Consider the following 13,537-nt stretch of genomic DNA (forward strand, 5'->3'; position numbering starts at 1 on the left):
TGAAGCAATGAATATTCTATTTCAATTGCCAGCAATTGTTGACAACATTTACTTACACAGTACAGACCAATTGTGTTTGCAAATGTTATTCCTTCATAGAAATGCAACCAACAATCCTGACAACACGTATAGTGTTCATGGAATAAGACAAGAATTGGACTACTGTGCTGGAATGGTGAAATTCACTATAAACTCACAAGAATTTCTAATGTACTTACTACAAGTGCTGGAAAACAAAAAAAATACCTATAAATGAAATCTTCCAGATTTCATACATGTGGAAACATACATGCACTCTCTGCAACAATGTGACACAGGAACAAATCCCTAATGAGCACTTTGAGTATGTATCCATACCTAATTGTGAATCCGTTCCATTTCAGCAACTTGTACAAAATGCAAAACATGGTAGATTATGTACTACCTGCAATTCAGATGATCGCCCCACCTTACTAATACAAACACATAGTGAATACGTAATACTAATGCTTCTACGTTACAATGCAGATGGTACCAAAAACAACTGCAAGCTGACTGGATTCACGCTTGGTAAGAAAACCTTCACAACAATAGGTATAATCTACCACGCAGGAGCCACAAGCAATGCAGGTCACTACACTGCATATATTAAAAAGAAATGTGGATGGTTCAAATGTAATGATAGTACCATTACTCTAAAGCAGAGATTACCAGCAAATCTTACAAACGCTTATTTAATCTTCTTAAAACCAAACTTTAATAACTAATCTATACTTAAACATTTCCAAAACTTCTATTAAAAAACTATAAACTGTTAGAATGTGCCAACATGTATCTAACTGCCCCAAGATTCTATAACAACCAAACAGATAAATGAATACCACTAAATTATAACAAAAAATAGACAGTTTGAATACGCCAACAGGTATCTAACTGCCCCAAGATTTCACAACAACCAAACAGATAAATCAATACCACTAAATTATAACGAAAAATAGACAGTTTCGAATACGCCAACAGGTATCTAACTGCTCCAGAAATCTGCAACAAGCCAACAGATAGAACAATAGCCAGAAACAACAAGTGAACACTGAACACAAACAAACAGACTGTAGTTTTTTTTTTAAATCTGACATGGATTTTTTTTTTTCACAGACCCAATGATTTGAAAAACAAACACAGAAACTGAGCAAATTGCACAGTATACTGATTTGTAATCTACTAAATACGAGGGTCGAAATGAATAAAGAATGTCTATTATTCAATGTTAGAAGTCCTTACAAACTACCAGTACTAACATGATCTTTTCTTTTATCACAGAAATTGACAAAGAATATATGTACACCAGTTACCAAACCAAACAGTAAGTATATTACAATAAGTACAACTCAGAAATACTGCTCCATAACACAACCATTGAAGCAAACAGTGCATATAACTTCGGTCTTCGGCCATGCACCCAAGACTCTAGGCCCTGGCCACAACCACCACTTATAATTTCAGTGCTTATAACTTCGGTCTTGGGTGCTTGGCCATAGGCCAAGCACCCAAGACTCTAGGCCCTGACCACAACCACCGCATGCACCCAAGACTCTAGGCCCTGGCCACAACCACCGCAGAATTTCACACCCATAGATCCCACCCATAGAATCAAACATTTTAACTATGCCATATGGGCATTTTTTATGTCTGCAGACACTGCAAGTGTTCTTAGAACAGTTTCAACTTGCCTGCGGACAGCACAGACAGGTATCGTGTCCTTAGAACACCCCCATGTTGCCTGATTACGGACATCCCAGACACCGTGCGTGTTCTTAGAACAGTTCCAACTTGCCTGCGGACAGCACGAACAGGTATCATGTCCTTAGGACACCCCCATTTTGACTGATTACGGACATCCCGGACACCATGTCTGTCCTTAGAACAGTTTCATCTTGGATGCGGACAGTACGGACAGGTATAGTGTCCTTAGGACACCCCCATTTTTGTTTATTTACGGACATCCCAGACACCGCACATTTTCTTAGAATAGTTCCAACTTGCCTGCGGACAACACGGACAGGTATGTAAAATGTTTACTTCCATGGATATGTTATACTGCAGTGCTTGTTACCAAACTCTACAATCTCAATGGCATGATGTAGCCAAAACATCACATACAAACTATACAAATCAATCACTGCATAAACTGTAGATTTCCAAATATTTCATACATATTTGATTCTATGGGTGTGATCTATGGGTTTGATATGCTGCCGTGGTTGTGGCCAGGGCCTAGAGTCTTGGGTGCATGGCCTATAGCCTATGGCTTTCGGCCATGCACCCAAGACTCTAGGCCCTGGCCACAACCACCCATAGAATCAAACATTTTAACTATACCATATGGGCAATTTTTATGTCCGTGGACACCGTGTGTGTCCTTAGAACAGTTTCAACTTGCCTGCGAACAGTACGGACAGTTATAGTGTCCTTAGGACACCTCTATTTTGTTTAATTATGGACATCCCGAACACTGTGTGTGTTCTTAGAACAGTTTCAACTTGCCTGCGGACAACACAGACAGGTATACTGTCCTTAGGACACCTCCATTTTTGTTAATTATGGACATGCCGGACACCGTGTGTGTTCTTAGAACAGTTTCAACTTGCCTGCGGACAGTACGGACAGGTATAGGGTCCTTAGGGCACCGCCATTTCTGTTTAATTACGGACATCCCGGACACCGTGTGTGCTCTTAGAACAGTTTCACCTTGCCTACGGACAACACAGACAGGTATAGTGTCCTTAGGACACCTCCATTTTTGTTAAATTACGGACATCCCGGACACCGTGTGCGCTCTTAGAACAGTTTCACCTTGCCTGCAGACAACACGGACAGGAACCGTGTCCTTAGGACACCCCCATTTTGATTGATTATGGACATCAAGGACAGCGTGGCTGTCCGCGGACACAACAAACACAAGAAGGGTGTCTGTCACCTAAATAAATACAACATTTGACCCATCTCTTACTCCACCACCCTACCCAAACAGTCTTACACGCCAACCCACTTGCCAAAATTGTATTTGTCCACCATTTGTCACCGCGCTGTCCGCGGATGTCCGCGATTACCAGATGGCGGGCATTCCCAAAAATCTGACGCACTCCACGCTCTTCACCATCCAATCAGTGAACATGTCGCATTTCCGCGGACATGACGCAAGTTGCTCAGCCAATCAGGACACTGTCCGCAGAGCCAACAGGGAAGTTTGTCCGCAGAGCAGACATAGATATCACTTGTTTTTTGTGGCCTACTTTTTGGTCATTTTTAACAAAACTACTGGACAGATTTTCACCAAATTTACAAAAGCACACTTTTGGGACAAAGCTGCTGCTCATGCCACAAATGTGGTGAAAATCCGTCCAGCGGTTTGGACTGTAGGCGTGAGCAAAGTTTTTTTTCCCCATTCAGTCTATGGGAAAAAAAGACATTTTGGGACCACCCCTATAACTTTGCCCACCCTGGACCAAACCTCACCAATCTTTGTAGAACAATTCAGAGTGGATCATATACTTTTTTTTGCAAAGTTTGGTGTGGATACTTCCAGGGGGAGCGAAGTTATAAGCCGCCCAAAAAGTGTTCTTCCTATGGGAATAGCAACTTAACCATAACTACACAGCCACTAGTGTGGCTGTGTAATACACACACATGATACTCATGGTAATCATACGAAAATATTCTGTGTATTTCAGGCTGAGTTAGGTTCGATCTTGGCTCTAGTTCCCTCTTTCATCTGTTGCTGAATAGGCAGCTTCTTAACATTATTCATTACCTTCTTCAACTTCTATCTTCTGCCAATCTAAAAATGTGCTCATGGATACAACACCCCTTTAAGTATACAGTGGAGAGGTTACAGCATATGTAAGTGCACTAAGTATTATTGCGTTCAATACCCCAGAGCCATTCCATCTCCTGTTTCAACCCTGATGGCTGTCTTTGTCTCCCTCTCTCTCCCCCCTCTCTCTCTCACCCCCTCTCTTTCTCTCCATCTCTCTCTCTCTCAAACACACACACAGTTCCCAATAGAGGGCAAAGATGGAACGTACACTCACCTCTAAATAGAAGAGCTCCAATGATGTATATTTTTTGATTCCACCCACTCCATCCAGCCAGAACAGAATCATTTTAGTTTTCTGCACCACATGCGGTTTAGAGCTATTTAATTTGTAAGCTGCAAAGAACTCCAATAAAAATGCCCTATTTCACATTCCTTTTCCCTAGCCTTTCAAAGAGCAGACATTGAAGTTGACAGAACACGACTGAGTAGCGCAGACCAATTGAATGCAATAAGAAATGACGCGCTGGCATTAATTTTGCTGGCTAGGGCATACGTTTAATTCGAAGAATTATCCTAAAGGTTTTCTGCAATTTATCAAATTCACATAATGGAAGCTGCTACTCGGAATCCTCATTAATAACAAAAACCGGTGTAATGGGTAATCAGAAGATCGCATATACATATACATGCATGCACACTATTGGACCCTCATTCCGAACAGACCTAGACACGTTGAACATTTTACCTTTTCTGCAAGTAGCATTCACACAACTTAAATCTGGAATCAACTGTCCACTCACCCCTCATGAGGTTACCAAAGCTTAGGGGCTGTACTTTAGAAGTCACTACAACCACTGCCACCTGATGTAAGACATACAAACCATCATTGCTGACTCTTTAAAGAAAGGAACGTTGGATAAGACAGCACATTTGAGATAACATGGACAAATAAATGAAAAATATAATTGCAGAGGATACCTTAGGGTCATGTTCTGAAAAATAGAAACACAACTTGTGTAGCTCTGATGCCAAAGCTCTGTTGCCACCACTTGTCGTAAGTGCCAGACTGAGACACAAATGTGAGAACACAACCCATCCATAGCCCAGTCCTAGTGATGGCCAACTCAAACCCCCACCTTGTGATCGGTTTTTATTTTTTTGACTATAAGGCGCCTACACAACAAATGGGCTGTCATTTGTTGTAAATGAAACCCCTTTTCATTCCCACCCTTCCTATCCTAACACATGTGCCTGTATGTAACAAGGACTAATTTTATTGCTAACATGTAGATTCGGCTTTAACAAGATGATTGGCTCTGGTATAACTCAGTAGAGGAAGATGCCCCGTAAACCTGCACAGAGGGGGGTGGTTTTTGTTTTGTTTTTTTCTTGATACTGAAATCTGCAATAGTCTGTCTTCTATTTACCTTGACGAAGGAAGCAAACTTTGGATAGCCGTGATAAATACAAGAACAATAAATGCACAGACCAAGTTTGACTTGAACACTTCATCCCTCATTTGAGAGTACTGAAATACAAAAACAGAGATTAATTGCTTGCAGCATTTCAAGTGGATATATAAGGAATCACTTTTTTCATAGGTACTGGGAAATTAGCAAGAGGATCTGATCAATGACAAATTCTTAAAAACAAAACAAAAAAACGACTAACCCTTGTTTTAATATATAAACTAGTCTTTGGGAAATCAAACCCCTGGTCAAGTGTGCTAAAGCCAGAAAGGAATTAATTGCAGTGGTACATATTTTTGTCGCGCTTAGCTTGTGCGGCAACTTGACTAGCATCCTCATACAGTAAGGGCCCTCTGCTCAACTGCCCTTACTGAATGAGGCCATATTGAAGGAGAGAAAACACACACAGAGTGAACTGGTTTGTAAAGAAGGCCAACTATTATGAACTGCAATGTAAGTCAACACAAAGGCAACCAAATCGGGCACTGTTTTAGACAATATTGCCAATAGCAAAGGTTGATTTAAAAATGAGATCCATTCGGCTTTATGTAGAGATGTATTTTCTAAGATCACTCTAAGAAAGCGCTTTTTGCATATTTGCTGCAATATGGAAAAACAATATATCACACTTGTGAGTTCATCATTGGGGCCCTACACAAATGTGATAACAAGTCTGTTTCCTTACAAAACCAAATGCCCTTTTCTGAGGGTTTAAGTTATGAAACTAAGGCAAAAGTGTGCTTAGTGTTTTAATCTAGTAATGTGTCTGTATCGAATTTAATGAACAAATTACCAATCACATAATTTCTAGCCCTGAACGTCTAAAAGTAGTGACACACTCTGATGTGGGGCTTTATAATGTGGCTTCTTCTACTCACCGGGTCAGGGAGAGGTCCAGAGAGATGTGGGAAGCAAACACAATAGGCCTTGGAGTCACAATTGGCAGCGGTGGGAATGTGGAAAAGTTTAGGGAGGCAGTTCAGCGGTTCATCTAGCGATCGCGTGCAAGCTATAGCAACTAGCAACAGCACGCTGGAAAACATGTCTAGAGCTGCTGGACAATGTTTACTGACAGGATTTATAAATACTGGATTCAATGCCCCTGATGGTCATATAGGTGAGTTAAGGATCACCGAATTTTAGATACTCTGTGAGGATAACAGGGGGAGTGATATCTTGGAGGTTCAATATCCCAATATTTAAGTTTGGAATATCACTGAACTGTGAAAGAAGACTCATGATATGGACTGGGTATCTTTTGTTAGCAAATATCAGATACTTATTTTTGCCTGGCATCTGGATCTGCTTCATTTGCAACGCTACTTTCTGTACTTTATTCCAGCTGTAAAACTTTGTACAAGAGGAAACCCCTTGGGGGGTTTGTCAATCTATGTTTTGGTGAATTGGTCATGGGCAATATCCCATTCTAAAACATCTAATGGAAATATCCAACATATGACCCTGAGGGGACAGCACAATCGGACATGGGTGCTGATTAACATTTATAAAAATAGATTTGGAAAAGGATCAATAGAAGTGTTGGCTTCACTTAAGGATTTACTGTCAGATAACCTTCGACCAGACTGCTGGAGATTTAAATCTACCACACGGGGATGGCAAGGATGTGTTCTCTCTTGCAGAACATTGAGCTAGTGGGGATGCTTATAGGGTTTTGAAATTCAAAAAAGGTTGGAAAACTACCATAATGCTCTCTCTCTTAGATCAACACTCGGCTGCAGTTGCAGTTGGGACTAAGAGCAGGCTTTGACGGCGGAACAGTGGATCTGTGGGAATGCACATCTTCTCGGAGCAAAAGTAATCAGATAGGTGGCGGGGGGGGGACAGTGAGTCTAAATCTCAATTCCAATCCAGATAAAAGTACTAAGGCTTTTAGAGACTTTGTTAAGGATTGAGGTTTCCTGATGTGGTGCCAGAGAACTGCCGGTGCTCATCTATGCTGCCTCTTTCATTATCTACCTGCCTCTACTCTCCATCCTCTGCAACTAATCCAGAACAGGACTGTGAGACTTGTCCTTGGCCTCACGCCCTGGGATAGTATCTTTCCAGCTCTGAAATCTCTCCATTGGCTAACGGTTGATGCAAGGATAACATTCAAAACCCTCTGCATTGTCCACAAGGCTTTCTGAGGCACGGGTCCAAAATATCTTCAGCTATCCCTCCGCAAATACCTCCACTCTCCAGTTCTTCACTCATCTGCCTCTAACTCCCTCAGGGTCAGTCGTTTTTTTAAAAGAAATGAGCTGGGGGTAGATCTCGGTCTTTGGCTGGGACCTCCCTCTGGAACAGCCTCCCTGCCACTCTAAAATGTGAGGAGAACCATCTCTGGTTCTGGAAGCACCTCAAGACCTTCCTCTTTGCCTCTGCTTTTTCTCCCCCTCTCCCCTGTTGACCTGCTTGCTCTTGGTACTGTGCACCTGGCCACACTCTGTCCCCTGGGCCCAGGTACCTGCTCACCCTGCCACCCTCCAGCACTGCCTCCCGGCCACCCCTTGCACCGGGGACTGTATCTGTACCCACACAGTACCCCCCATTTTCCCGTTTTTCTGCACTTATCAGACTCACCCAGTCTGCTGCCATAAACACAGCACTTGCCACTTGCTGACTGCACTGCCTCTGCTTATTGCCTCTATTATGTATTTATTTTTATTTATTATTATTTATCTGTTTCTCCACTGCTCCGCACTTTCCACTCTCCCCCTTCCATGCACTTTTCCTCTTTCCCTCTCCCATGCACTTGCACGTTCCAAATGTCACTGGGCCTAGTAAGATCATTGTTTTGTTCCAAATTGTTCCCTTCCCTTGCCTTGTCTCCCTCTGAAACACTTGTGTACGAGCCCGATACAAATAAAATATTACATCATATCAAGTTGCTTTCCTGGGAAAAACTCCTAAATCACTGTAGGCACTGATCACAGAATATGCCAAATATATGAGAGACAGGGGGATTGCAGGTTGACGGTCATACGTAGTTTACAATGTGCTTCTCTCTGAAGTTGAACCACTGCCCGCGGAAGTTTTTAGCAGGGGAGCAATTGGAACATTGTACTTCTTTTGACTAATTAGGCATTACATTCAAGAATAGATTAAAGTGGAACGACCATATCTCTACTCAAGATCAGAAGATGAGCCAATCGATTAGTAGCATTTTTAGAGTGGCAAACACCCTGAGACACTCCTCTGTCTCTCATATGATAACGGTCTACTGCGGTGAGGCTGTTCCAGCTGGTACTTTTGGGTGCGAGACATGGGGGTATGCAAGGCCTGATGGTCATGAAAAGATTGAGAACTGCTTTCTTAGAAGACTGGTAATGTTTCCCCTTCTACTGCGATGCATTCACTGCACTTGGAAAATGGCATTGCGTGTCTGGTGGATACAAAGTATGTGAAACCACAGCTAACGTGGGCTTCTTTATGGGACGGTGATTATACCTGTCTCACAAAGGATCTGATTGATTTTTTAATACCCTGACAAAATGGAATCCATATCAAAGGAGGTAGCTAAAATCAAGGACATGTGATATCTGTCCTCTTGCACTACTAGGGCTTTGGAGACTTTGTAAAGGTATGTAAACATCTCTTTAAGCCCTCTGTCTTAGACACTGGGCAGGGAAGGGAAGTCATAAAACATGGCTGTCAACAGACTGCTTAGAGAAGAAACAACGCCTGCTGGGGGCTCTTAAAACTGATCTGGTGGACATACTTGAAATTCAGATGAAACACCTGGAATGCAAGGTGGTGCTTGTAGAGAGAAGGAGGGATATTGCTAAATTGGGGGGCTTTACGTGAGGCAGCAGAGATGCAAGACTCATTCTGGTGCACCGTTGCTAGGAATAGTGGAAGTTTGGATATGGAGGGAACATGATATGAAACAAAAAACACAAGTTAGGGAATATTTACCACTAGCGCCCCCTTGTGGTCCTGCAGATTATCTCCAATGTATGACCGTCCCTCTGCAGAGAGCACTCCTAACCAAAGCCAGATTTATTGTACTCCCTTTTGGAGCTGTTGTGCAGTCTTTAACTAAGAGTAGTGTGGGGGTCATACATTTTAACTGTAAGTGGTGATTCACATAAACATGATCTCATTTTGTGTTGATTTTCGCATTATTGCAGGCTTTACGTGACACAGTTTGGATGAATTGACCTGGTGAAAGTGGGTTAAGGGCTCATCCCCGGCATTGCTGGTCTTGCTATCCTCGTCGAAGACAGTGGTTATTTTTGCCTTTGGAGGTGTTCGATTATGTGGGAGCTGAGGGTTGGGGCACTTACATCATTCTTAAGATTTTAAATCATGAACTCTTTGTAGCTAGTTGTAACTGTACTGGGCTTCATGAACATGGTGCTGATGTCAACATTGAACTCTGATTGTTTTTACATTGTGATTATGGTTGTGGTTTAGGTTGCATTTATTTTATATTGTATTTCATTGTGTTTTATGCGTGATTATTAAGTTGGTTTTATGGATCCTAATGCTCCATAATAAACACTTGATTTTATGTTTTTTTCCCTCAACACAGACACATAGCAGTACAAGCAGTATTGTATCTTTTGAACATGCAGCACTTTAAATAGAAATTCTATTTATATTCCATGGACCAGAAGAGCAAAGATCACACCGTGCCTCCAGGAAACGAGAATGCGTCCCAACCATCTCTAGGCATCAGTCCAAAGTGCTTCACACAAGTGGAGGTCGTCTGGGATCCTATTGGAAACATGTGCTTGTCAGTCATTGGTTCGTTTTGTAAAGTCAGCCTCTTGAGATGGGAGCATGGGACTGCCTGTTCACAGTTAGTCTTATTGAGATCAGGCACATTCCTGATAGATATCTATAGGGTCAGAAGCCTGCATTCATGGGTAACGAAGATGTGGCAACACATATACTCAGATTGACTTTTTAAAAGAAATGGTTTGCCTCGGTAAATACCATTCATCCAGCGTTACTGTCAAATGTGTCTAGAGCCAGAGGTTTGATAGAAGTGGCTGCCAACATCTTTGGTCCTCAAAGCCTATAATTAAATGGGGAGGAAGGCTGCCTGATAGCAGTGGCAGGATGTTTTGACTCGGAAACAGGGAATGTTGTTACTATGGCAGCACCAGTGCTGGTCTTGCCATTTAAACATCAGAGTCTGACTTCAATAGGAATGCTGCATCTTATATCAGTGCACTATAGCCATGCATTGTATGACACAGAGAGTTTGTGATGTTGTGCCACCATCTGCTAAAGTCATGTGTCAAGAGTTTCAAGAAAATTACTTTGTGAAGATGGCTCTATAAACATGTGCATACTTATTAGACTGTTTGCCAAATGAATACCTTTGTAACACTTTGGGGATCATTACGAGGTTGGCGGTAAGGGGGTAACGGCGCTTGTAATGGTGTCAGCGCCGTTAACCCCTTACAGCCCTATTACGAGTCTGCTGCCGGGACCCACAAAGGGCGACTGGTAAAACCAGGTGCCCTTAGCTGGTCCCACCAGCAGACCAGGGAGCTAACAACAGGCACCGTTATTAACAGGCCCGTTGTAGGTCCCTCCCCATTCCCATTGAGCCCTATGGGGGCTCGAATGGGAATGGGGATGTACTTGGTCAGGGTTCCTCAATTGAGGAATTACCGGGTCCTCCAAGGTTGGAATGGCCCGTTAAGTCCTCATTTGAGGAACCCGGAACCCGGTACCCGGTAAAGAGGTAACCATGCCTCAAATTTTACATCCAACCTCGTAATGACCCCTTATGTGTGAAAACAATTTGCAGTGAAAATGTTGCATACTAAATTAAAGTCAGTAAAAGATGTGGTGGAAATTATTTTGTAGTAAAAAAGTTTCCAATCAAAAAGAAGTACAAAATGCATCTGAAAGTTATCTAAGGGCAAGTGTTAGGGTTAAAGAGGATGGGACAGGCTTGCTTTGGGTTAGGATAGCGAGTAGGGTAAATCTAGCGGTTAGGTTTAGATTCAGCATTTTAGTTATAATTACGGTAAAGGTTAGAGTCTTGGCTGTGGAGAGCTGGTGAGGTTGGTTAGCTTTTAGGAGAGCGTCAGAGTAAGTGTTAGGCTTTATGGGAAGCCTAGTGTTGACAGAGTAAGGGTTTGTGTTAGAGTTAAAAAAAGGGTTAAATAGGGCTGGAGATGCTGGGAGTTAAGATAAACCTAAGGGTTAAGGTAGAGCTTCGGTTAGGCTACGTTTTAGAGTTGGGGTATGGGAAAGGCTAAGGTTAGCATTAGAGCAAAGATTTGAAGTAGAGTAAGGCATATGACATTTGCTGAGGGTTGGTTAAAGGGGTAGGAGTTAGGGTCACTGATCATGTTCTATTTATTTACTTGGTGTTTTGGAAAAGTCACATGCAAATAAGATGCTTTCGAGGGACATCTGAAGGGTTAGGGGAAGAAGAAGGGTTTCAGTTAAAGCTAGCGTAAGGGTTAAGGATAATGGTATTATCGAGAGCTGGTGACTGCCTGATTTAGTTTGTGGTTTTGGTTCATTCTTAGGCAGATATTCTTGTCATTTTAAGTGTATAAAAATAACTTCTTGTGGACCTTATCAATTGCAACATTGCCACACACAGTTACCCTACGGTAGGGCCTCATAGTTGTTGCCAACTAATTGGAATTCCCAAAATTCCCCAATCCGGTAAATCCACCCACATACCACCAAACTGTATTACCGTTTGTGCCACTTTGTGTGGCAGTATTACCACCGGATAACAAGTGATGGTAGATGGTGTTAGTCCCCAATAATTGGAGTCCATCGGACTCCATGGGGGATTTTGGTGGAATTACCGCCGGTGGTAATGCTGCTGGCAGTAACACAGCCAAATTGGCTGATTTTGTGGGGTAGTGCAGTATTACAGTGGTAAACGGTATTACCGCTGCATTCTACCACACCACCCAACTTATAATCAGGACCATTGTCTAGAGGCCCTCTGGGAAATCTCCAGACATTCTTGTAGGCTAGTCCACAGCTCTATTGGACTAAGGTCTGATCTTAATGCATGACAGGTGCTCATTGACCTTGATACAGAATAACTGTGATGTGTATTTATATTATCAAATCTCTCCTACAAATTACCTATCGTAGTACAGGGATTATTCATATTTCAAGCGAAACCACCCCATATGGTATAGCCATGTCTGAAAAATGTGCCCATCCCTGGCCTCTAGCTTTTAACAGACTCTGTATTTTTCCAGTCAGTCTATATATTAAATAGAGGGAAACACACATGCAGAACACGTTTGGTCCCATTACAAAAGGGGTAGTCCACATTACACTCTGGACAGTTCCCTGCTGCATAGGACCACAACCAATCCCGCACTTGGCCGGGCATCACTGACTAACCATTCATGGACATGTTTCTTGTTCCCCTACCAACATCTAGCTTGGGTCCCTGATCTATACATACTGTGCCACTTATGGCTACTTACTCAAAAATATTGGATGGAAAGCCTTTATGTATTCATATTTACTAGAGATCCCACTGTATATCCTTGTAGTCCATGCTTTCATTGCCAGCACATTCTACCTCACTTGGGGGAAACAATATGGAAATCAGTGCTGGTCCCATCCCCAAAGAGCTTTCTTTTGCTACTGATACCACAAAATGTCTCTTTCTAATCATGTGAACGTAATTTGCTGGACTAAGGGTCAATCCCATTTATCCTCCATCTTCTTTCCACAACCGCTGTCCTGCTAACTCATAACAGATAGAGTTTTCATTCTGACATCCCTATGGCTCAGACCCGTATCCTTCTCACACTCAACCTAGTGCTCCTCCACTCGCCTACAGCATCTTGCAGGCCCTATACAGATGAAGATGTCAACAATAGGCACTCATTATAATTGTTCTTTTATAATCCTAAGATTACAATTCTGATGTCCATCTAGGTCTAAGCAACAGTTTAATGATTTTATTTATAGAATATCCTCACATTGTAGCTTTAGGTTTCCTTGAGTTTAGAAGCGGGGACTATTGATTGGGCTCTAGATATTTTATGTATGAATAAACACCAGCCTGTATGTGAAACTATAGGCTCTGCACAAGGTCAATGTTCCATTAATCACACTCTTCTACTAATGTAAGCATTATCAATCTTATCGAGTTATGGAAATTAGATGTATTTTTTGAAGGGACCAATACTGATGATAAATTGATTTCTTCAATCAAGTTCACCCCATAATGGAGGTGAATGATGGAAGGAATGCATGTTATGTGAGGGCTTGGTACTAGGAACTATCTAGTGGATGACTTCTGGGCACTACT

The 13,537-nt window shown here is 42.2% G+C and overlaps 1 protein-coding gene across 2 annotated transcripts in view; it reads right to left on the reverse strand.

Moving 5' to 3' along the window:
* ADCY8 (adenylate cyclase 8) overlaps positions 1 to 13,537 on the reverse strand; it is a 1,651,787-nt gene that overhangs the window by 573,271 nt on the left and 1,064,979 nt on the right. For both annotated transcript variants that reach the window (XM_069621638.1, XM_069621637.1), the window contains one exon: positions 5,224 to 5,324. In XM_069621638.1, the coding sequence (XP_069477739.1) occupies positions 5,224 to 5,324 (101 nt within the window). The remainder of the gene's footprint in view (positions 1 to 5,223; positions 5,325 to 13,537) is intronic.

The sequence above is a fragment of the Ambystoma mexicanum genome, chromosome 5q, assembly GCF_040938575.1.
Source record: "Ambystoma mexicanum isolate Mex_15411 chromosome 5q, UKY_AmexF1_1, whole genome shotgun sequence".
NCBI classification, from domain to species: Eukaryota; Metazoa; Chordata; class Amphibia; order Caudata; family Ambystomatidae; genus Ambystoma; species Ambystoma mexicanum.